General features: G+C 39.0%; 1 protein-coding gene across 2 annotated transcripts in view; it reads right to left on the bottom strand.

The window, feature by feature from the left end:
• Positions 1 to 23,331, bottom strand: part of SYBU (syntabulin) — a 111,400-nt gene that overhangs the window by 37,190 nt on the left and 50,879 nt on the right. For both annotated transcript variants that reach the window (XM_027064018.2, XM_015070423.3), the window contains exon 4: positions 10,668 to 10,865. In XM_027064018.2, the coding sequence (XP_026919819.1) occupies positions 10,668 to 10,865 (198 nt within the window). The remainder of the gene's footprint in view (positions 1 to 10,667; positions 10,866 to 23,331) is intronic.

Genomic DNA, 23,331 nt, shown 5'->3' with positions numbered 1-23,331 from the left:
CTACCTCCATTTTCCCCTTTTTCCACAGTAACAGGTGCCTGTTTGACCAAGTGTCCTGGGATATAATTGGAAATGACTTCTGTGTCCTGACCTTAAAGTGACTGAGTGCCCCCCGGTCCCTTTCCCCCTTCCTCTGCCTAGTAGGTCACAGCCAACATGACATAGGTTGTGATTCGGTGATCAGGTGATTAGGGATCACCCAAATACCTAGGTTTTGTTTAGCAAGAGACAAATAAACTTCTGTCTGGTTTTAACCTCTGTATTTTATTTAATGTTTATATTTAACCTTTGTATTTATAACCTCTTTTTTACAGTAACTTCACTGATACCTTCATCGTACTTGTAGTCTTAAAGAAAATGTCCAATGAGAGCACTAGACGTGGATTCAAAATTGCTTCGTATCAAACAAATTGGGTAGAAGTGAAAATGATGTGTCCCAGAAGTCAGAGGAGTTGGAAAGTAGCTCTAGGGATGAGAAAAACTGAATAAAAATCTTACATTAACTGTGAACAAAAACACCCCCCAATGTTTCTAAATTAATAGTACAGTATAAATAAGTATATTTAACTAAAATAACGAATAAAAAAATCCATCAGAAACGGACTCTTCCATTCAGATCTCCTAAGATTTACTCGAGCTAGCAAGTGAAATAAAATTTTTTAATTCTCATTAGGGAAATGCGAGTCCTTTGATTCTGCCATATACACTGCATCCTTATATCTTTCTCTGTTTCCACCGTCCTTCCTAGGCTAAGCCATCTAAACTTAAGTACATCTTCTTCCAGTTTCCCATCCTGATGATCCAAGCTCCACAGAATAGTCAAAAGGATCTCAAACATTTACCTTGAATTATGTCTGTCTTCTTGAAACCCTCCAATGGCTTCCCAGTAATCAAACGATACAGACTTCACCTGACACCACTCTCTCCCTTCCTAACTCACTGCCTTACCCCCACCCCCACACGTCCCTAAATATGAAGGGATATGGCTAAGTTCTCAGCTCAAATGTCATCTCCTCAGACACTCCCTTGCCTCATCCCCAGCCACTGTCTATATAAATTACCTTGCTTCATTTGTCACTATCTGAACTCATCTTGTTTGTCTGCTTGTGTATCAGCCATCTCCCCATGTTAAAGGCAGACTCCATGAGAACAGGCATCTTGTCTGTTTCTTCCCTCTATCCTTACTGTCTAGAACAACGGTAGCAGCACAGACTAAATGCTTAATAAATATCAGCAGCATGAAAGCTGGTCAATGTAGAGCCAGGATTCAAACCTAGGTTTAGCGGAAACCTCTTAGATGTGATGAAGTACGGGTTCCCTTTCTTTTCTTTAGACTCTGACGTGAATCTCATGCTTCTGCTATGCCATAAACATTCTAGTCCATGCATCTCCAAGTATATGCAGCCAGGTTCCTGAGGCATTACCTCACTTAAACCATGGCCTGCATCCTTGGCTGCTATCAGATACAAGCTTAGGTGGCAGAAAATGTTAACGCAGTGAATTACCCAAGCAAACATACTATGTGGTTCAACACATATTCTTTTTCTCTTTTTTAAAAATAATGTTTATTTATTTATTTTGTGGGAGACAGAGACAATGCAAGTGGGGGAGGCACAGAGAAAGAGAGAATCCCAAGCAGGCTCCACGCTGCCAGCACAGAGCCCAACGCGGGGCTTGAACCCACAAAGTCTTGAGATCATGACCTGAGCCAAAACCAAGAGTCAGACGCTTAACCGACTGAGCTACCCAGGTGCCTCTCAACCTATAACTTTTTGTCTATAGCCCTGCTGTACACCCAAATGCCACAAAACGAATTGTACCCACAAAGGAGACAGTGAGATCAGGGTATTTAACTGTCTGGCTCTTCTCCTATCAGGGGTTTCATTCCTACACAGAAGCGCGTGTCCAATTGCTTCACACGTAGCCTCAGAGTTCTTTCCCTCTGGGTTCTGAGTAACTCCGCCCTCTTCTGGGCCCTTCAGGATGTAGAAATAACTCCAAGCTGCTGACAAGGCCAAGTATTTCACCATACCTCATTGGATCCCTTTAATTATGCCCCCACCTCTGCACACAGACAGTGTCTTCAATAAACTCTCCTCAGTTAGTACAAAAACAAAAGTCTAATCTAAAGCATAGATCTGCATGATTTATAACTCTTGGTTTCCACGTTTATGTATAAGGTTCCAGGTTTATTTCTCTTCCGTTGGCAGTCGATAAGTATGTTTAATAGTGAGTGTGTGGTCTGCTGGAACATCTGCTATGTATGGGGAACCAATAATGCTTCGTTCTCAACACATTAGAGCACTTAGTAAGCATTTGGCAGGCCCCCAAACTGGTGGCCATAACACTACACATGCAATAAATGCTAGCAGACCCAGGATTTGGATGGCAGTCACCTTTGGGAAGAAGGGGATTACAATTCACTAATTCTTAGGGGAACACCATTACCGGACCATTTGGCACCATTAGCTTGATTGGGTGCATCCTCAAAAGCACAGATGGGAGGAAGGCATGAGACTGAATATGTAACCTTGCACAAAGATAAACACTTCTGTCCACTCATCACATTTCAGCTTTATTTTACTGATCTGGTGTCTGCTGGGGAAAAGTGACAGACTGAACAATAGTCTACCACAACATGTTCTCTGCTGTATTCTGGGTGAGCATTCTTGCTCTAGGGGTGAAAGAAAGGTTCAGAGGCTCATTTCCGTATAAATGCAAAAGCTCTTGTTTAAATTGACAAAGTCTAATGACCTCTGCTTAGGAAAGTATTCATGATATGCAGGGTAGCACAATAAACATTTTGACAAGCAGGAAAGGACTAGTTTATGATTAAGAGGAGAACACCAAAGATCTTAACATTCCTTTGATGGTCGTATCCTCACAGTTGATTGATCTGCACCCAAACAGTCTTATGTGTTCAACTCTGTGGACTTTATTGAAGCTATATTGAGGTTCATTGATTTTGTTATTGGCAACAACCAGCATAATCTACATATGGACTATATTAGCTAATTTATAAAAATTAATAAGAATTTTTAGGGTTTTACAGACATTAAAGAAAAATAATTTCTGTCTTATTCAACACATTTTTCTCAATTGTCACACTCCCTTATTGCAATTAAAATTATTCCTTTGAAGGCAGACCTTATAAGCAGGGCAATGGTTAAAAGCTAGTACCAAGACTGCCCTGTTTCAGTCTACTTACAGGCTGTGTGACCTTGAATGAGTTACTTAACTTTTCTATGCCTCAGTTTCTCCATCTGTAACACAGGGGATAATGGTATCCTTTTCTCCCACTGATATTAAGATTAAATGAGTAATGTGCTTAGAATTTTGATTGGGATAATCAGTGCTTGATAAATATTAGCTAAAAAAAATTTTTAGAGGAACATATTGCAATTCAACAGTTTTTATTTTAATTTTATTTATTTATTTATTTAGACAGAGAGTCGGGAAGAGGGGCAGAAGACAGAGGGAGAGAGAAAGAATCTCACAAGGGGGCAGAGAGGGAGAGAGAGGGAGAAAGAGAGAAACAGGGCTCACCCAATGTGGAGCTTGAACTCATGAACCATGAGTTCATGACCTGAGCTGAAGTCTGATGCTTAACTGACTGAGCCATCCAGGTGTTGAGAGACAGAGAGAGAGAGAGAGAGAGAGAGAGGAGAATCTTAAGCTGGTTCTATGCACAGCACAGAACTGGATATGGGGTTCGATCCCACAACCCGGGGATCATGACCTAAGCTGAAATCAAGAGTTGGACACTCAACCGAGTCACCCAGGTGCCTCCATCTAAAGTGGTTTTGTTTTCAAGTAATTTAATTTTTTAAGTACTCTTTAAAGTTTTTTTTCTAAAGTAATTTAATTTTTTAAGTAATCTCTACACCCATGTTGGGCTCACACTCACAACCCTAAGATCAAGAGTCGCATGCTCTACTGGCAGAGCCAGCCAGGCACCCCTAGCTAAAAAATTTTTAAATCCAGTTTCAGAGTGTTATCCAAGCCCACAGTTCCATCTAATATATCTTCCAGATATTTTCATAAGGTCTTCAGTATCTAAAATAGATCACAGCCTTACTGCTGCAAGACCTTTGATTGTAACTGTAAGCTGTTAGAAAAATCATGCCTTGCCAAGAATGCTGAAAGTTTCCGTAGAACCAAAATCTTTCAGCTCTAAAATTTTAATTTTTTCCACTCTATGAAAATATTTCTAAAATGCTTAGGACATTTTTCTGCTCTCACACACATCATTTTCTGCCAACTCCACCATCACAATGACTCAGTCTGTTTCTACAACATTAATTACTGCACAAAGTGCTACAAAGCACTTACATTTAAGAGGCCACTGTGTTTTTTAGTGGTCTTTTGTCTGCTCTTTCATATTTTCCCAACTCCTTCCTCATTGTCAAGGCATCAGCTGTCAATTCACACTGTTGCCAGTGTTCTCCTGTGACAAACACTGCTCCCATTTTATGTAAACTAGGATCCCATGACATGCTAGAGTGGGGTTTCAAATAAACACAAGTTCTGTGTGGTGAGAGTTTTTTTTTTTTTAATGTTTATTTATTTTTGAGAGAGAGAGATAGATAGAGAGACAAAGAGACACAGAGTGAAAGTGGGGAAGGGACAGAGACAGGGGGACACAGAATCCGAAGCAGGCTCCAGGCTCTGAGCTGTCAGCACAGAGCCCAATGTGGGGCTTGAACCCACAAACTGCCAGATCACAACCTGGGCTGAAGTTGGATGCCTAACTGACTGAGGCACCCGGGAGCCCCTGTGGGGTGAGAGTTTTAAAGAGTTTTCTTGTAAAGGAACGTGCACAGAATTTGTGTCACCTATGGTAGCTACAAATGACCACTATGAACATGCACTTGAGGAATTATTTTGTGGAGGGTCCAATGTTGGGCACTTTACATTCATTAGTCTATTGAATCTTCGAAAGAACCCATTTTACAGATGCTGAATACAAGGCTTTAGGGAGATAAAAGTAGCTGAAGACCACACAGCGATAAAGTGGTGGTATGAAAATTTGAACCTAGTATGTTGGACACCCGAGTCTGGTGGTCAGAAAGTGCTCCCAACCCCGACCCACACTTTCTTTTTCCCACGCCAAGTCAAGCTGCATAACCTAGGGGGCAGCAGCACATGTTGACATTCTCAAGCTCTCAACTCCCCTCCAGGCAGCTCAAGTTATTATCAGGATGGCCTGCCCCAGGTAAGTTGTCTAGCTCTCCTTTATTTCACAGAACTAACTTTGAAGTGAAAGCATACTACTGATAAGCACAGGAACATCTGTAGCTATCAGCTGTATGAGAAACAGCCTCCATCTACTGAGGGAACCAGTGTTGATTAATCGCTAACCTAGCTGGTGCCTTCTGAGTTTTCTAGCATCTGCCTCTGAATGTGGGAAATAGTCTTTTTAAAGTAACCAAGCCTCTGTTATTGTTGTGAGGTTATTATAGTTCATCTGGCCAGGTCTCCAATTTCCATAGCCCGGGTGGTGTCAGATGACAAGGGAATACTGCTTTAGTTTGAATGCTGATGGAGCACAGTGACATCTTTCAAATGCAGATTTCAACATTTCAGTTTCTAAATGTGGATTTCTTTTAAATTATTGTGACCCTAACGATTTGCTTTTTATCTGTCTCCTCAATCAGCAGGTGTGTTTTTTTTTTCTCCTTCCTTGTCTTCCAATTATTTGTTTAAATCTTGTAATTGTTTCCCCAGCTCTCCATCAAGCCTTGTGGGGAAAGGATTTAGTATTTCTTTTTGTAGAATAATGACACCAAGGTCTTTTTCTTTCTCAAACTAAGATAGACCAAGTAGTAAATCCAGCATTATAGGAGGCCCAGGAATGTTGTTTAATCCCATTAGACCTTGCCTTTCTGGGTAAAAATCATCAGGAAAACTGCAAACCAAACTTTTTTTTAAGTTAATTTACTTTTTAAAATATTTTAGTTAGTTAACATACAGTGCAATACTGGTTTCAGAAGTAGAATTTAGTGATTCCTCACTTACAACACCCTGTGCTCATGGACAAGGGTCCATCACCCATCTAGCTCGTCCCCCACCCACCTCCTTCCATCAACCCTGTTTGTTCTCTGTTGTTAAGAGTCTCTGGTGGTTTGTTTTCCCTCTCTTCTCTTTTATCTGCAAACCAAACTTGAGAGGAGCACCTGGGAGAAGAATTGTTACCACGGCAGATTCCTCAGAGCCCCCAGTCGAAATGCCTTCATTTCTTTCCTTCTGATCTGCACTATGGGCCACATTTATCACACGGTATTCTGTCTTCAGTTACAAAGCAGGGATGGCACTGAGGTCTTCTTTGCATCCCTCCGACGCCCTTCCCATGCCAAACATAATCCCTTGCACAGAGTGTACACTCTATTTCTCATTTAAATATTTATTGGACACCTACCTATAAAGACAGGTGCTGCATTAGGCTCTGGGGATTCAGTCTTGAATGTTTGCTGAACTGACTTGTAGATAAAAGGAAACCATGAAAATGCAAAGCCATTATCCAACTGGACCATAGGGATGTCTCCTTTTGCTCTTTGGTGGCAATTTTTAATTAAATGTGCATAGGCATTAAGTAATAGAAGCCAAAATGACAGAAGGCTCACTGCCTCCAAGAAGTTCCTGAACAGGTCCTGGAGGAAGGAAGGGCTTTCATGCTGTGTGTGTGCCACGGTGCCCAGCTGGCAAGGTGCAGGCTTGCTCAGCTCACCTTTCTAAGCCTTTCCCGGCATCCTGTGACAGATTTCCCTTCTCCTTCTGCATCGGATACTCAGTGAGCATTATTAGCTCTTTATCTAAATGACTAAAGGGGCATTTCAAGAACTCCTTTTTGAGGTGAATAGCAGTTTTCCAGAATCTAGAACAACGGACCTAAAATTAAACGGGCCTGGGTTATTTAATGTTAAAGAGTCCTGGAACATCTGTAGAAGAGACACTAATTGCTTGCTATTTTAATAAATTGGTATTGGTTCTAATGAGTTGATTTATTTTAAAAAAAGTAGAGCACACATCAAGGGCTGAAGATGGGTTTGAGCTGAGGGGAGACTGTCACTTGGGGTTAGGGAGGAGGCGGAACGTTTTAACCTGAGAGCAGAATCTTCTTGTGGTTTAACAGATGAGGTCTCTGCATTTTATAAATTGTGGAGTCATCCAGGGGCCTCGTTTCCAGGATTTCCTCTCTTCATATTTATGAGACCGACAGGTTTATTCTGCCGAAAGTTCAGAGAACTATAGGTCACGGTGCAGATTTTTCTACAAAGAGCTTACTGTACAGAACTGAGTCCCACTCAAAGGCTTGAGCAACTTTTTCGCTGATGACATTAGGAATTTTAGGCACCTAAGAAATAAGCTTTAGGGATCTCTCTGACCTTGGTTAAATGCAAATAAATAAAAACATTGTTAAGATAAAGATTGTTTAGGTGATATGAATGCCTATGAGCAAGTAAATCAGAATTCTGGTGACAAAAGTTGGTTTTTGACAAAAGTGGTGTTTCGGGCTCTGCCTCTGGGCAAGGGTCATTACACCAGGATTCATAATTTCTAATAAAGGAGGTCTAAGAAACCTCAGAAATAGGAAGTGATATTTTGTGCATATGGGTATTTTTCTGGAGTATAGGTTCATAGCCCTCATGATTCCCAAAGGATCCATGAACAAAACAACATGAAGACTGTTCTTGTTTTCTTCCTTTTATCTTTCTTTCCTTCCTTCCTTCCTTCCTCCCTTCCTTCCTTCCTTCCTTCCTTCCCTCCTCCTCCTTCCTTCCCTCCCTTTATTTCTTTTTCTTAATTATATGCATTTTCTTCAGGATGACCTAAGGCCTTAAACATTCTCAGCAAGCAAGTGGCTGGTCTTTGGCAAGTGGGTACCTACTACTGGAGGATTAAGGACTTGCTCAGTATGAATCCTGCACACACACTTACGGATTTAAGTCTTATGGTAACGTATGATTATTCTTATTACGATTATTGAAACAAGGAATGATAATCTTAATGCCCATTTAATCTTAGTTTGTTCTTGCTGCACCATACTTGTCTCCTGTGTTACTCTTTCCTTGTATTGTTACCTCTATAAAATGTTTTTGGAATGAGGAGAGAGGTAGGGAGGGGGGGATGGGAAACCAAAATGAAATAATTTCACGTTGCATCCAAACCCTGCACACGTTGCATACAATGCCTGCACAGTGAAATCACTGTTTTGTTTTTGTTTTTTCAATTCACACAGCTGGCATTCTTTCCTGCACCATTTTATCTTTTCAATTCCACAGCCTACCTTTGCTGTTGAGCCCCCACTATTCACCGGACTCTGTGTTAGGAATATAAAAAGAGGATGACAAGGCTCCTGCTCTTAAGCTTACATCCCATATGTTAGAGAAATAGATTCTATTGGGTGGGTACTCCCTGGTTAAAGAAAACTGAGAAGATATTTCCAAAGAACATATACAAATAGCCAATAAGCACATGAAAAGACGCTCATAGTCATTAGCCACCTAAATCAAAAGCACTATGAAATACCACTTCACACTCACTAGAATGGGTATAATAAAAAAGACAGACAGTCACAACTGTCAACAAAGATGTGGTGAGACTGGAACCCTCATACATTGCTAGTGGGGATGTAAAATGGTGCAGTCATTTTGGAAAACTTTGGCAGTTCCTCAAACTGTTAAATATGGTTACCATATGACTCAGCAATTTCTTTCCTAGGTATATACCCAAAAGAACCGAAAGCATATTCATGAAAAACTGTTACATGAATGTTCATAGCATTTATATAATAGCCAAGAACCAGAAACTATGCAAATGTCCATCACCTGTGAATGGATAAACAAAATGTATAACCATACCAAGCAAGACTTTAATAAAGAAAAAGCTGGAGGTGGCAGGTGTGAAGAGGTAGATGGGAACTCTGTACCCTCCATTCAGTTTTTCTGTAAACCTAAAATTGCTCCAAAAAAAGTCCACTTAAAACTGTGGTATAGCTATACAATGGGATATTACTGAGCCACAAAAATGAGTGAAATACTAATGCATGCTACATTGATGAACTGTGAAACATTATGCTAAGCGAAAGCAGCCAAATACAAAAGGCCATGTACTGTATGATTCCATTTATATAAGATGTCCAGAATGGGCAGGCCCACAGAGACAGAGTAAGTTAGTGGTTGCCAGGGGCTGGGGAAAAAGGAGAGCAGAGAGTAGTTGCTAATGGGTAGGAGGTTTCTTTTGGGAGATGATAAAAATGTTCCGAAATTTGATAGTGGTGATGTTTGCATAACTTTTTGAATAAACTACAAACCAGTTAATTGTATACTTTAAAAGGGTGAATACTATGGTACGTGAATTATATCTCAATTTTAAAAAGAACCACTGAGCTGGAGGAGGGAGGGGGGTAGTTCCTGTCCTTGGGTACACAAGGTAATGGTTTATTTGCTGGCTCTAATCACATCACATTCTTTTAACTCATTGTCTCTGTCTTAAGCATTGAAGGTATCCAACACTTTTTCTACAATAACCATCTTTCCCTTTTATATTCTGACTTCCCCCTTTCTTTTTCATATTATTTCAAAGCAAAAGACTATTAACAAACTCATCATGACTACCATTTATCAAGAGCCTAAGAAAGGGGATTTCTTTTTCACACCGTTTAAGTTGTATTCTGAGACTAAACAACATTGTCTTTGGTTGACCAAACGCAAGATGAAGAATAATCCATTAAGATGTGCTGAGCAAATCAGTTATTCAGTAAGAACAAAAGCAGACAGAGATGGAAGAGGACACAGGACCAAGCCTTGGCTCCAATGAAATAAAGCTGTCTATAGCTCCTTGCACAATAATGCCATCACCAAACAAAAATGAGAAGACAAACGTAAAGAATGAGGACTCCTATAAGTCATTAATCTGTCTTTTCAGTCTCATAAATACGTACAGCATTCACTGTGGGTGTCCAAGAAAATAACGCAATATGGCAGCTCTCAATGCCAACGCTCAGAGATTTTTACTTTAAAGTTATAACTTTAGTTTTACTAAAACTGTACTTATTCATATAACGTATATATTTCTGGGATGTAAAATATTTATTTATATATTGCAAATTCTGAGAACTGACATTTTCTGGTGTTCATGGTGTCTCACCCATTGTAATAAAAATCTCCATTTCATCTCATATTTTACAATATTGAACATCTATATGTATACATATAACATCATATTCATATTTAATTTTTAAAAGCAAATAAAATAACTAGGCCAGTAAGTATGCCCAGCCCTATAGATCTGCATCGAGATAACCTATTCTTTTCATAATCTGTAGGCACTTTAAGTGGTTCCAAGTAATTTCATCGTATAATTTCTGCTAGAATTACATAGTATAAATGTGTTAGACCATCCAGTTTACATTTCTCCAACTTTGCTCTTTTTTCTATGTCTATATAATGCACATATGTCCCTACACTTACTCAATTATTAACAATAAGTACACAAAATATTCCACTCTCTGCCCACTTTCTTAAAAAAAAAGAGAGATGTTTCTGGGTAGTGGGTATAACATCAATATAGTATTCTTTGTCGTGATATACAAGTGCTTTGTTTCAAATGTGAAATCACCCCAGTCATAGTGTTCTGAGAAAAACATTAAGAGTAAGTGCATTTACCTGGCTTTACAAGGCCTGATTTTGGTTCCTTCTTATATCGAGATGACTGGATGCTTCCTTCACTAACCATTCCAACTGTGCATTTCTTTCTGGAAAAGTCTTCATCACTTCCAGGGCAAAAGCCAACAGGGCTGTTTCCGGTATCCGAGGGTGTCTTCACAGGAGACACTGACTGGCTACTGGGACAGCCTGTGTCATCTGGAAGACAGGAATCAATAAGTGTTTAATGAGGAGGAGGAAATCAATGATGGCAAAGAGAAGCCATGCAGTGAGCCATGCACACGTGCACTCACACACACGTGCACGGCTCAGGAGGCTCTGTGTTAATGCCTGGGGATGCCTCTCCTTTTATTTTCCATATTTTGGCCAATTGTGTTAACAAAGAAAATATCAGCTATCACAGAACATATTTTAAGGCAAAATCTTCTAAGCTTTTTGGACCACAAATATTCCTGTAACATTCATGTTGTCAACATGTAAAGATTTGTCTGTTTTAACACTTTAGGTAGTATCCTTTTGGGTCAAAACTGTCTATAGATTTTTTCATGCAGTTAGTAAGAAAAAGTTCACATAGCAACTTGGGGGCATTAGTGTGAACTCTTCAGAGGTGTTTGTGTTAGGAAAAAAACGTTACTTGAATATCACTGACCACATCCAGTTTTCGATTACTTGGCTTATCAACTGGTCAACAGAGTTTGAGAGGTAACAGAGTTGGCTTTTGGAGTTCAAGGGAGCAGAAAAAAGTGATCCTGTTTTATTACCATACATACCCACCCAAAATATATTAATCCAATATCTTGCTGTCTGTGCTAAACTGGTAAAATGAAAATAATATTCAATTAGAAACTTTCCCTTAACTTTCAAGTTATAGATTATAACTATGATCATTATTATAAGCTACCATGTATGATATGAAATGACCTGTGTAGATGCTTATTAAGCAAACAGGAAAGTCATAGCTGGCTCCTATAAATGCTTTCCATACTTATTAAATATTCATCGTGATTGGTTAATTCATTTATACTTCGATGATGAGAACTGTATGGGAATTTAAAGTAAATCAATATTACTTAAAAGTATGTCAAATCAAAATAGTCAATTAGTGGTAAATATTCATTACTAAATAATTCTTCATTATACAGAAATATTTTGATGGCAGGGTTACTTTGGTAACTCATAAGAGAAAAAAATGAATAAAGACTTTTAGTACTAAACTTTAGAACTATTACATTTTTATGAATATTAAAAGAATTAAAATAATTTGCTCCCCATGAAAGACCATCTTAAATTCCATAGCTTTTTAAATAAAGACTGAAAGAGAACTAGGCATGAATAAAATATGCTGGTTGCCTGAAATAAGATGACTAGAATCCATATAAAAAGTAATTGCCATTGTTTCATTTTTGGCTTTTATTTCAGTTTTTATGAAACTGATATTAAGAAATATCCTAGTTTCTGGAACAAAGTGAACTTGGCACTGGTAAAATGATTTGTTTCTCCTAATATCCTTTTTTTCTTTTTACTTTTGGACATACTAGTACACACAGGACCTCAATGGTCCATTCTTGGAAGTGGATGGTTTTTAGTGCACTGTTCTTGCTTTCTGCCTTGGCTGCTCTTTTATTTTATTTTATTTTATTTTATTTAAAAAAATTTTTTTTAACGTTTATTTATTTTTGAGACAGAGAGAGACAGAGCATGAACAAGGGAGGAGCAGAGAGAGAGGGAGACACAGAATCTGAAACAGGCTCCAGGCTCTGAGCTGTCAGCACACAGCCCGATGCGGGGCTCGAACTCACAGACTGCGAGATCATGACCTGAGCCGAAGTCGGACGCTTAACCGACCAAGCCACCCAGGCACCCCTTGGCTGCTCTTTTAAAAATGCCAGTTCTTACCAAACTCCAGAAGAAATTTTGGCCCTGAATTACAGTGATGAGAACCCCTCTGGGCTGCTACCTCTCGACTATTTCATCAAGTATTGTCCCTGCCTTTCTCTTACATTTGCATGCCTCATGCTTCAACCCAAAGAAATCCTAGTTTCCCTCTAAAGGTGCAAAGCTGCTAATTACTCAGACAGATTCCAGCAATTTTACAAGGCTCAACAGGTCTGTACATTGCCTCAGGAGGTCCTCTGTTCTTGATTCCTCCGATCCCAAAACAGATAAACCCAAGCAAATGAGGTCTAATCATTCAAAAATACCCACTGCCTTTAAAATTATTTCCTTATGAGTCACTTCCATAAATTACTCCTTTGGAAAGAAAGATGGCCCAAATAGAAATCCATGCTTCAAATTCTCTACCCTAAAATGTAATTTTTCTTGAAAACTCTCAGACTCAAGGGAGCAAAGTCCAACAATGTCCAGTATTGAGAAACACTGTCAAAATTATAATTTAACGTTTATTTATTTTTGAGACAGAGAGAGACAGAGCATGAATGGGGGAAGGTCAGAGAGAGGGAGACACAGAATCTGAAACAGGCTCCAGGCTCGGAGCTGTCAGCACAGAGCCTGACGCGGGGCTCGAACTCACAGACCGCGAGATCATGGCCTGAGCCGAAGTCGGCCACTCAACCGACTGAGCCACCCAGGCGCCCCAAAATTATAATTTAAATAGATAGAAAGCAAATGTGTTTTGTTGGTTCTATTATCATTTTGCCAGGAATATGTATAAACCATGTTTTCAGTACTAACAATGTTAAGGATTAAGTGCTAGGTCTGGTGAAAAATTGGGACCTGAAATTATATAGAAAAGTGGCAGTTTAGGGAAGGCAGAAGTACATGGAATGTGTGCTTCACCTATATTTACAGCTAGTATCTCCAGGAGAAGGGATTTAGAAGATGAGTACTTAAATAAATCTGACGTAGGTACTACATACAGCATCTGAATCACTACATAAACTGGTGTTCACCCACATCTCTTAACTGTCTAGTACTGCCCTTCATCTTGAGGGAGAAACAATAGACATGATCTTTCATCGGTTAAACAAACATATACATATATATATATCAAGTCTTGGCACTGAACCAGCCCACAGGCATTATACCCAGACCCCACACTGATGGAGCTTATAAATAAGCAAAAGGGATTGGGTAAATATCACTTACAATACATAGTTCCTGTAAATTGGCAAGTTTGTTAAAGCAAATCCATACTCAAGAAAGTCGGTGAGTTATCAGAGAAGTTTGGGGGTATTCACCTGTTTTGTCTGATGGGATCAATACTAACAAAGGAATCTGGTTTTAGACAGGGCAAGGCCATTAAATTTCCTACTAGAGAGAATAAACTGTAAGTCATGCAAAGTAAGACCCTAGCAAAGGCAACAGAGGCCCCTGTACCAGGGAGTCATCCGGTAACCTGAGGCACCTGAGGTATTTTCCTCTGGTAGCACTGAAAAAGTCGTTATTTTTTCAACAAGTCTTGCTTAAGATTCCTTTCCCCCTTTCCCTCCCCTTCCTTGCTCTTCCTCCTCCTCCTTTTTAACATCATGGCTTCAGTTGGAGGCAGACTACCAGTCCAGATGAAGATGATACTCCTTTCCAAAATTCTATGTAAAATATTCTCCCTTCACATTTACTGTAAGATTCTAAGAAGACTGCAGCCAAGTTGATGCTTTTTGGTTATTCATGTCTAATCTTACTATGTGCCAAACTACATGAGGATCAAGCACATACTTAAAGAGATTTATTTATTAAACCCACTTCAGTTAAATCCTTTGAGTACGCCTTCTGTTTCCTGCTGCTACTAGCTGAATTTGTCCTGTGGAATCCATAGATTTATAACCACAGAATTTATAATTATGGCTTTTTTGGTTATGTTAGTATAAAGAAATTATCAATGACAAAAATTTCTAAGACGACGCCATGAGGAAACTATTTCAGGGCAGGAAATGACTGAAATCCTGAATGATCTACCCAAAAAGTGTGGAGTGTTTCAAATTTCCAGAAAAATGCCTGAGAAAAACAAGAACATTTCAGCCTGGCTTTGGCATAGGGAACCTTTCCTGAAAGGCTTTAGGAAAAGGATGTGGAAGACTGTCAGTCTATTGGAGAGGGAGAAGTTTTTCTTTTAAAACACACACACACACACACACACATCTCTACCTCAGCGCTTACACAATTGAGCTTTTACACTTCTTTATTATTCACAGTAAGTATAACTTCATTAAAAAAAAAACATGCAACAAGACCAAGTTTCATGTTTTACACATTGTGATCCATTTGAAAATACAGGATAACTTCCTTCTGAGGTAAATAATTTTAAATCCCACTTAAATAGGCCCAGGATGGTCCCTGGTGGAGCAGGGGTAAAGGTGACTCTTATCAAGGCTTTTGATCACCATCTATAATGAAGGAGACTAATTTACATTTCCTCCTTGATTTGTATTAAGGAATAGGTTATTTTGTTCTTGTTCATTTGCTCTGAATCTGTCAGCACACAGGATTAAGGATAAAGAAAGAATACTCATAGATCCAGGAAGTTCCACAAGCTGTGGCCTATCTAAAGTCCTGTAAAGAAACAGACCTACTAAATAGTTTCCAAATTGTTGTTAAGGAAAAAAAATGTTGAGGTCTATAAAGACAGATGAGACAAAATTATTATAATTTTGTAGCCTGGGGATTGTTTTAAAAAAATGTTCTTTAATCTATTTTTCCTCTTTTTACATTACAAGCTCTTTAAGAATATGGGACATAGTTAATAATTGTACAATTATAATTCTGAAAAAATGTGTATATAAGTATATTTTAAAATAATTTGTATCTTGGGGCACCTGGGTGGCTCAGTTGGTTACGCATCCGACTCTTGATTTCGGGTCAGGTCACGATCTCACAGTTTATGGGATTGAGCCTTGCATCAGGCTCTGCGCTAACAGTGCAGAGACTGCTTGAGAGTCTCTCTTTCCCTCTCTCTCTCTGCTAGTGCTCTCTCTCTCAAAAATAAATAAATAAACTTAAATATATATATATATATTAAAGTAATTTGTATCTTATTTTAAATGCATTAAAGGAACTTGCTAAGTTAAAGGAAATCTGTTGGGGTTGTTAAAATTTTAACTTACTATTTATTTATTATTTATTTTAATGTTTATTATTGAGAGAGAGAGAGAGGAGACAGAGCACAAGCAGAAAGGCAGAGAGACAGGGAGACACAGAATCCGAGGCAACTCCAGGCTGTCAGCACAGAGCCCGATGTGGGGCTTGAACCCACAAATGGTGAGATCATGACCTGAGCCAAAGTCAGATACTTAACTGACTAAGCCATCCAAGTGCCCCTAACTTAATCCTTAAAATCATAAAAGTAATAATTCTTAATGCAGAGGATCTAGATAGAGTACAGAAGAGTACAAAGAAGTAAAAAGAGAAAATAAACAGACAATAGTTTCCTATAACAGGAAAAATATTTAACAATTTTGCATATTTCTTATTCATCTTTTAATTATGCATATGGTTTACTTTCTCTCTTGCTTTTTAAAGCTCTGTTTCAATATATAGTATAGACAGTTTCATTACTCTGTTACTGAATACTTTCCCCAGGAACCTGTTAGGCTATAAAGAAAGAAGCTATTAAAGACTGACAGGAGCCAACACAAAAGGGTCCGCATTGGCCAAAGATGGGACCATTTGAGCATCAGAAAGAATACATAATTAATGCCAGCTGACTGATAACCACTGGATACACAAAAAAATTCTGTGAGCTCAGAGTCATAAAAATAGGAAACTACAGAGAGAAAGAAGGACCCTTTTCACCTAAAAGAATGCCGACACACTGGAAATCATTGGCAGTGATCTAGGGACCAATTCTTTATATCGAACTGTGGCAATTAAAAGGAAAGAAAAAACTAGCATATATCCTGATTGAAAAACCGTTCCTGTACACACTATATTTCAGTATAACTGAAATCCCTGACTGATATTGGAGAGTTCTCCTTTACAGAAGCATCTGGTTAATGAAAATATATGGAATAACAGAAAGTTACTTTTTTGTAACTATTTTTTAAATGTTTATTTATTTATTTTGAGAGATAGAGAGTGCGAGCATGCAGGGGAGAGGGGCAGAGAGAGGGAGAGAGAGAGAATTCCAAGCAGGCTCCATATTTTGCGTGGAGCCCAATGTGGGGCTCGATCTAAAGACCATGAGATCATGCATGAGCCAAAATCAAGGAGTCAGATGCTTAATTGACTGAGCCACCCAGGTGCCCCAATTTTGTAATTGTTTCTAATGAAAGAATTGATTTAGATAACACACATAATAGATGAGACATGAGACAATAGTCTGATAGAGAATTTCCAGTGAAGAGATCAGACCTTACCCATCTCTACCCATTCTTAGCATCACCAGTAGTGGGATAACAGACATGATGTACCTTCTGATGGGATGTCCAGATGAAACACACAGCTTTCCCCATGAAGTATTCTTGCCACAAAAATTTCCCCTGAATCTAACCAAGTTTAAAGCTAATGTCCACCTTATAAAATATATGGAGAACAGTGAGTAATGAGTTAAAACAGGGGCTGGCAAGCTGCAACCTGCAGGCTAATTCTGCTTGCTGCCTGCTTTTGTAAACAGAATGTTACTGGAACACAGCCATGCTGAATCCTTTAGGTATTGTCTACTGTGGCTTTCCAGCTACAATGGCAGAGTTGAATAATTATGACACAGATTGTCTGGCTAGCAAAGTCGTAAATATTTACTATTTTGTTCTTTACAGAAAAAGTTGTTTGGCCTCTGGGTTAAATGATATGAGGAAGCAAACAGACACTTTTGAAACAACTGGAGCTACTTCAATATTCTCCATGATACCAAGGAATTATGGTAATTGTCCAGTAATGAAAATGGCACTATGATTAGGTAAGAAAATGTCAATTTTTTGAAGAAATGCTTGCTGAGGTGTATAGGTAGAAATGAAATGACATGAGGCCTGGAGATTTGCTTTTTAAAATGCTTCAGCAAAGTAAAAAAAGAAAAAAGGGAATAGACGTAGCAAATATGACAATATCTTGTTATTGCTTAATCTTGTCAAAGTAGATAAGCAGTATATGGGGGTCACTGTAATATTCTGTTTCTGAGTATGTTTTTAAAAGTTCCTTGGGGCACCTGGGTGGCTCAGTCGGTTAAGCGGCCGACTTCGGCTCAGGTCATGATCTCGCGGTCCGTGGGTTCGAGCCCCCCGTCAGCTCTGTGCTGACAGCTCAGAGCCTGGAGCCTGTTTCAGAGTCTGTGTCTCCCTCTCTCTGACCCTCCCCCGTTAATGCTTTGTCTCTCTCTGTCTCAAAGATAAATAAAAAAATGTTAAAAAAATTTTTTAAAGTTCCAAAATATTTGATTTAATTTCTCAAAAACTTACTTTAAATGAGTAATTATTTAAAATAGATACAAACATATCATTTTAAAAAGTCAATTCCATCTTGTGGATTATTTTAGGTTGTTTCTAATTTTGTCACTACTGTTGAAATTGTTTTGAATAACACATTTTAAAAATAAATCTTTGGTCAAATTTTTTTATTGTCTTATAGAACGTATATCCAAAGTGGAATTACTAAGCCCTCAAAGAAGTTTGAGACAACTTATACTCCTATTATTATTGAATGGGAGTGTCCTACTTATAAAATTCCTGCAAGTATTGAATACCATTTGTTTGCATTTTTGCCAAATTAATAATGAAAAACATATTTTTGATGTTTTAGCTGCATATATTTAATTATTAGTGAAGCTTAATGTCTTTCATATGTTCACTGGACCTTTTTACTTAGTCTATGAACTGTTAGTTTGACAATTTTTCCACTAAAATATAATGGATTTCTTATTGATCTGTAAGAAATCCTTATATATATGAAGGGCACTAATCCTTTGTTATGTTTCACTGAGTTTGCTTGTTTTTAATTTACAGTGTTTTTTTTAAAAAATTTAATATTTTTGAGAGAGAGAGAGAGAGAGAGAGACAGCACGGGCAGGGGAAGGGCAGAGAGAGGGAGACAGAATCCAAAGCAGGCTCCAGGCTCCAAGCTGTCAGTCAGCACAGAGCCCAACGCAGGGCTGAACGCACCAATGGTGAGACCATGACCTGAGCCAGAGACTGACGCCCAACCGACTGACTCACCCAGGCGCCCCTTAATTTACAATGTTTTGACATACAAACCTTCTTCTACTTCTAGTTGTCAAATCTCTCCATATTTTCCTTTGTGATTTCTTCCGATGCTTTAATGATTAGAATGTCCTTTTTCACTCCAAGATCAATTAAACATTTACTTACATTTTCTTCTAGATTTTTATAGTTTCACTCTTCATTTAAATTTAATCCATCTAGAATTCATTAATTTTTAATGTTTTATTTATTTTTGAGAGAGAGAGAGAGAGAGAGAGAGAGAGAAATTGTGAGTGGGGGAGGGGCAGCAAGAGAGTGAGACCGAGAATCCAAGCAGGCTCCGCACTGACAGTGCGGAGCCTGACTTGGGGCTTGAATTCATGAATCATGAGATTCATGATCTGAGCCCAAATCAAGAGTCAGGCACTTAAGTGACTGAGCCACATAGGCACCCCTGGAATTCATTTTAAGAGGCGATGGGAGGTTAGATGCCAACTTTATTATTATTATTATTTAATTTTTTAAGGAAATTTATTCTTTCCATATTACTTTGCAATGTTTTTTTGATAAAAATTTGAAATCAATGAATATTTCTTGCAAAGCGAGTATATACACATTTAAAACCCACATTTTAAAATAATAAGCTTGCCCAGTTAAGATTGTGTGTGTGTGTATCACATAATTTCCTGAGATTTAACTACAGTGCCTAACAACCAATGTCATCAAACTTTTGGTGGCAATTATGATGACCAAGTCACTACTTCATCCTTGCACCAGTTCCATACAAAAGTAAAACACAGGTTATAAAGATTACAAACAAAATATTTCTTCAAAGTCCAAGAAACATTTCTGAAACTTCTGGTTCATTTTTGAATTTAGATCTTGGAGCTCATTTGTTTCCCAAAATGCTGAACTAAACAATTCCAGAAGATGTACTTAAAAATAACATCAGGCAGAGGAAAACGTGGTTTTATGCCATGACGTCTTGAAACATTCAGTTATGGTTTGATGTTCTTCAGTGTTCATTTGAATAATTTGGAGGAAAAAAAAATCATTGTTGTTCTAAGGAAACATTAAACTACATGGAAATTTAGTTGATTCTCAGGAATGACTGAAGCATTTACAGACTACTTACTCATCCATTCAACAAATATTTACTATCTATGTGCCGGACGCTGCTGTAAGTGTTAGTATTATTTCTGTTCCAGATCCTAACATTTCCCAAGACAGTCTGATGGAGACATAAAACGTCACAGTTTAAACTCATGCTTAATCTGAACCTTGTGAAATTCCTACCACAAACCATTCAAATGCACTGAAAGGATGTAGGTAAGATAAGAAAAGTGATACTTATTAAGTAGCTATCAAGTAACACTAATTTTTAATAATATTTCATAGGTGGGAAAGCTGAGTCCCAGAGAGGTTAAGAATTCCACAGTCACACAACTACTAAGTAACTAACTCAAGATTCAAACTCAGGTTTCCCTGACCCTGAAATCTGTTTTCTTCACTACCACAAGCCAGTTTCTTTCTAAAATTTTCTACCTATGTTTGTTCCAAGAGGAAACAGCAGCAATTCTGGGAATGCTCAAATTAAAAACAGACAAAGAAAGCTGTTAGAAAGAAGCCATCCCATAATAAACAGACCACAAAAATTCGAGGCAAGAAGTTCTAGCTGGTTCTAGTTTTCCAGTATTCTTGCTTCAACACTGTAACCATATAATGCTTGCCATTCAGAGAATTTTGCTTCTAGATTTGAACAGGACAATTTAAACTTCTTTTCCTTTACCTAATTTTAGCATTTTTTGGAGTGAGAATTCACAAGTCTACAAGGCTTTACACTAATTGCTTCAGTATTACACAGTGTGACACTACCCAACAGCCAATGTTGAAGTGTAAGAATACCATCCATCCATCCATTCAACCATCCAACTAACCATCCATCCATCCATCCATCCACCCATCCATTCCTTCCACAAATAATTACTGATTTCCTATTACATGACAGGTAGTCATCTACATATTAAGGATGTCATGATGATCAAGGCTCTCTAAGAGCCTTGTCCTGAAGAAGTTCACATTCTAGTGGTGGGGAGAGACAGTTAATAAACAAGTAAAAAAAGAAATACATAGAGAAGGTATCTGATTGTGTTTACTATTAATGAAACAAACTGGATGATATTACATAGACTAACTAGGTGGGGGGTGGGAAGTATTTCATCAGACAGGATGTCATGGAAGCCCTGAAGAGGTAATTTGAGCTGAGACCAAACACAGGAGAAGGAACTAATCATGGAAAAGGCAGGGAAAAGAACTCCAGGTAGAGGGAGCAATAAGGAGTTTGGTATATTGAGGAAACTGAAGGAAGTCCAGGAAGGGTGATAGGGAGAGAAGGACTAATGATGAGGTTGGAGGGAGGCAGAAACCAGAGCATGTGCAAGATTATAGGCCAGGAATCCCAAGTTTATGTTAAGTGCGATGGAAGAATTAAAGTGCATTAAGCAGATGACAACAATTTGGTTTGTGGAGAACAGACTGTATTAGTGATGATATATCTAGCTAATATTTACTGAGTGCCTACTAAGTACCAGGATGTTGTAATAAGTCTTATTAAGTTAACCTAATAACCCTTCAAGACAGGCACTAATATCATCCTGCTTTGCAGAAGGCATACAAACCTAGCACTAGAATTTAAGTCACCTGCTTGAGGTTGTAGTCAGTAAGTGGTAGAGCCATGGTATGAATCCAAACAGGCTAACTCCAGAGCCTCCTTTTTAACCACTATGTAGTGTGGCCCCTTTAGGAATGAATGAGCCCAAGCATATAAACATGTGGAGCCCCTGACATGGTGGAAATCAGAGATGATAATGGTTTGACTAGGTGGTAGCTGTGAAAAAATCAAAGAAAGTAGATGGATTTGGGATTTACTTTGGAAAAATAATTGGAAGCATTTGATTCACAATAATGAAAAATAGGAAGGGATCGAGGATGTCTTCAAGTGTTTTTTTTGTTTTTGTTTTTTAGAGACAGAGAGAGAACACTAGGGAGAGGGGCAGAGGGACACAGAAACAAAGTGAGAGAGAGAGAGAGAGAGAGAGAGAGAGAGAGAGAGAGAGAGAGAGAGAGAGAATCTCAAGCAGACTCCATGCTCAGTGCAGAGCCTGACATGGGGCTTGATCCCATGGATCATGACCTGAGCTGAAATCAAGAGTTGGATGCTCAAATGACTGAGTCACCCAGGGACCCCTCTTCAAGGTTTTTTTGTGTAAGCAACTGGTCCATGGTGGTCATTTCTGAGTTGGAGAAAAATGGGTTTATAAGCATGTAGGTGCTGCAACCAAGAATTCTGTTTTTGATATGTTAAATTTGAGGTACAAACTAACCATGAACTGGAAGATATCAACTAAGCAGTTGGATATGAGAGCCTGAAGCTCAGGGGAGAGGCCAGAAGCATCACCATCCTACAGCTGAGAAATTTAGAGGTGGGAGCCCTTGGGGAGGGCAGGAGCAGGAGGGGGCAATGTGACAAGTGAGGACAAGGAGAGGGGGGTAGCCAGCAATGGTGCCCAAGAAGTGACTCGAGAGGCAGGTGGAGCCTCAGAGGGGTGGGACCAGAGGATAAGGAGGAAAATCCTTCCTAAGGGAGGGGCTTGTTCATTTGTGTTGAGTGCTGCTGGGAAGTCACAGAAAATGAGGGCAGACAAGAGAAAGATCTGCCAGCAAGGCCACTCACATGCCTGGCAAGGGCAAATTATGGAGTTTTGCTGTGAAAAGGAGAAACAGGATGGCAGGCACAAAGAGATGAGGGGTCAAAGGAGCCTATTTCCTTTAAGGATGTGTCTACTCGAGTGAGTGTATGTATGAGCTGGTGGAAACGAGCTGGGGAAAGTAATGCAACGAAGCCCTTCCACCAAGACTTGTCACCTACATCTAGAAAAATGGAGAGCGGAGTAATTATTTAATGAATGTCTCCCTGGTTTCTTGGAGACAAAATAATCATCTCCCATGCAAACATTCCTGGGATTTCTGAGCTATTTTGGAGCTTTGAGCACTCCCTAATGTCATTCTGGTGCATACTTTGGCGGTGGAGAAGGATGAGAGTAAGTGAAGTAAAGGAAGGCAGGTGTCCATTTCTTCATAGGACGCATGCTGTTTTGGAAACAAGGGCCCCTACTTGGTTTTTCACCAAGCATCAAGATGTTTGATTTGTGTTAGCAGCCAGAGGAGAAGGAGTTTGGAGGGGAAAATATCTCGGTTCCAACTAGTTAATGTAGTGTGAGAAAGGACACTATGGAAGGGTTCTGGTGAGGGGGTAGCAGGTGCAGAAACAGGGGAGCAGGGTGGCTCTGTCACTGCCCCAAGACAGGGGCGCCCGGCAGGTGGTGTGTCGAGGGGATCTGTCCTGCAAGCTTCCATTTTCCGTGCTTGGTCCTTTCGGAACGATGGTTCTGAAATAGGCATGTTACTAATACTTCTGATTCCCTCTCCTTAGCAATAGGGGTTTATTTGCAGTTTCTGATGCCATGCCTTTTTAAAGACTCAGTTATTTTTTTAAAGGTTCCTTGGTGGGAGAAGATGAGAGA

The sequence above is a fragment of the Acinonyx jubatus genome, chromosome F2 (assembly GCF_027475565.1).
Source record: "Acinonyx jubatus isolate Ajub_Pintada_27869175 chromosome F2, VMU_Ajub_asm_v1.0, whole genome shotgun sequence".
In the NCBI taxonomy this organism is placed as follows: Eukaryota; Metazoa; Chordata; class Mammalia; order Carnivora; family Felidae; genus Acinonyx; species Acinonyx jubatus.
Note: the sequence above shows the minus strand (reverse complement) of the source record. Positions and strands in the feature narration are given on the sequence as shown.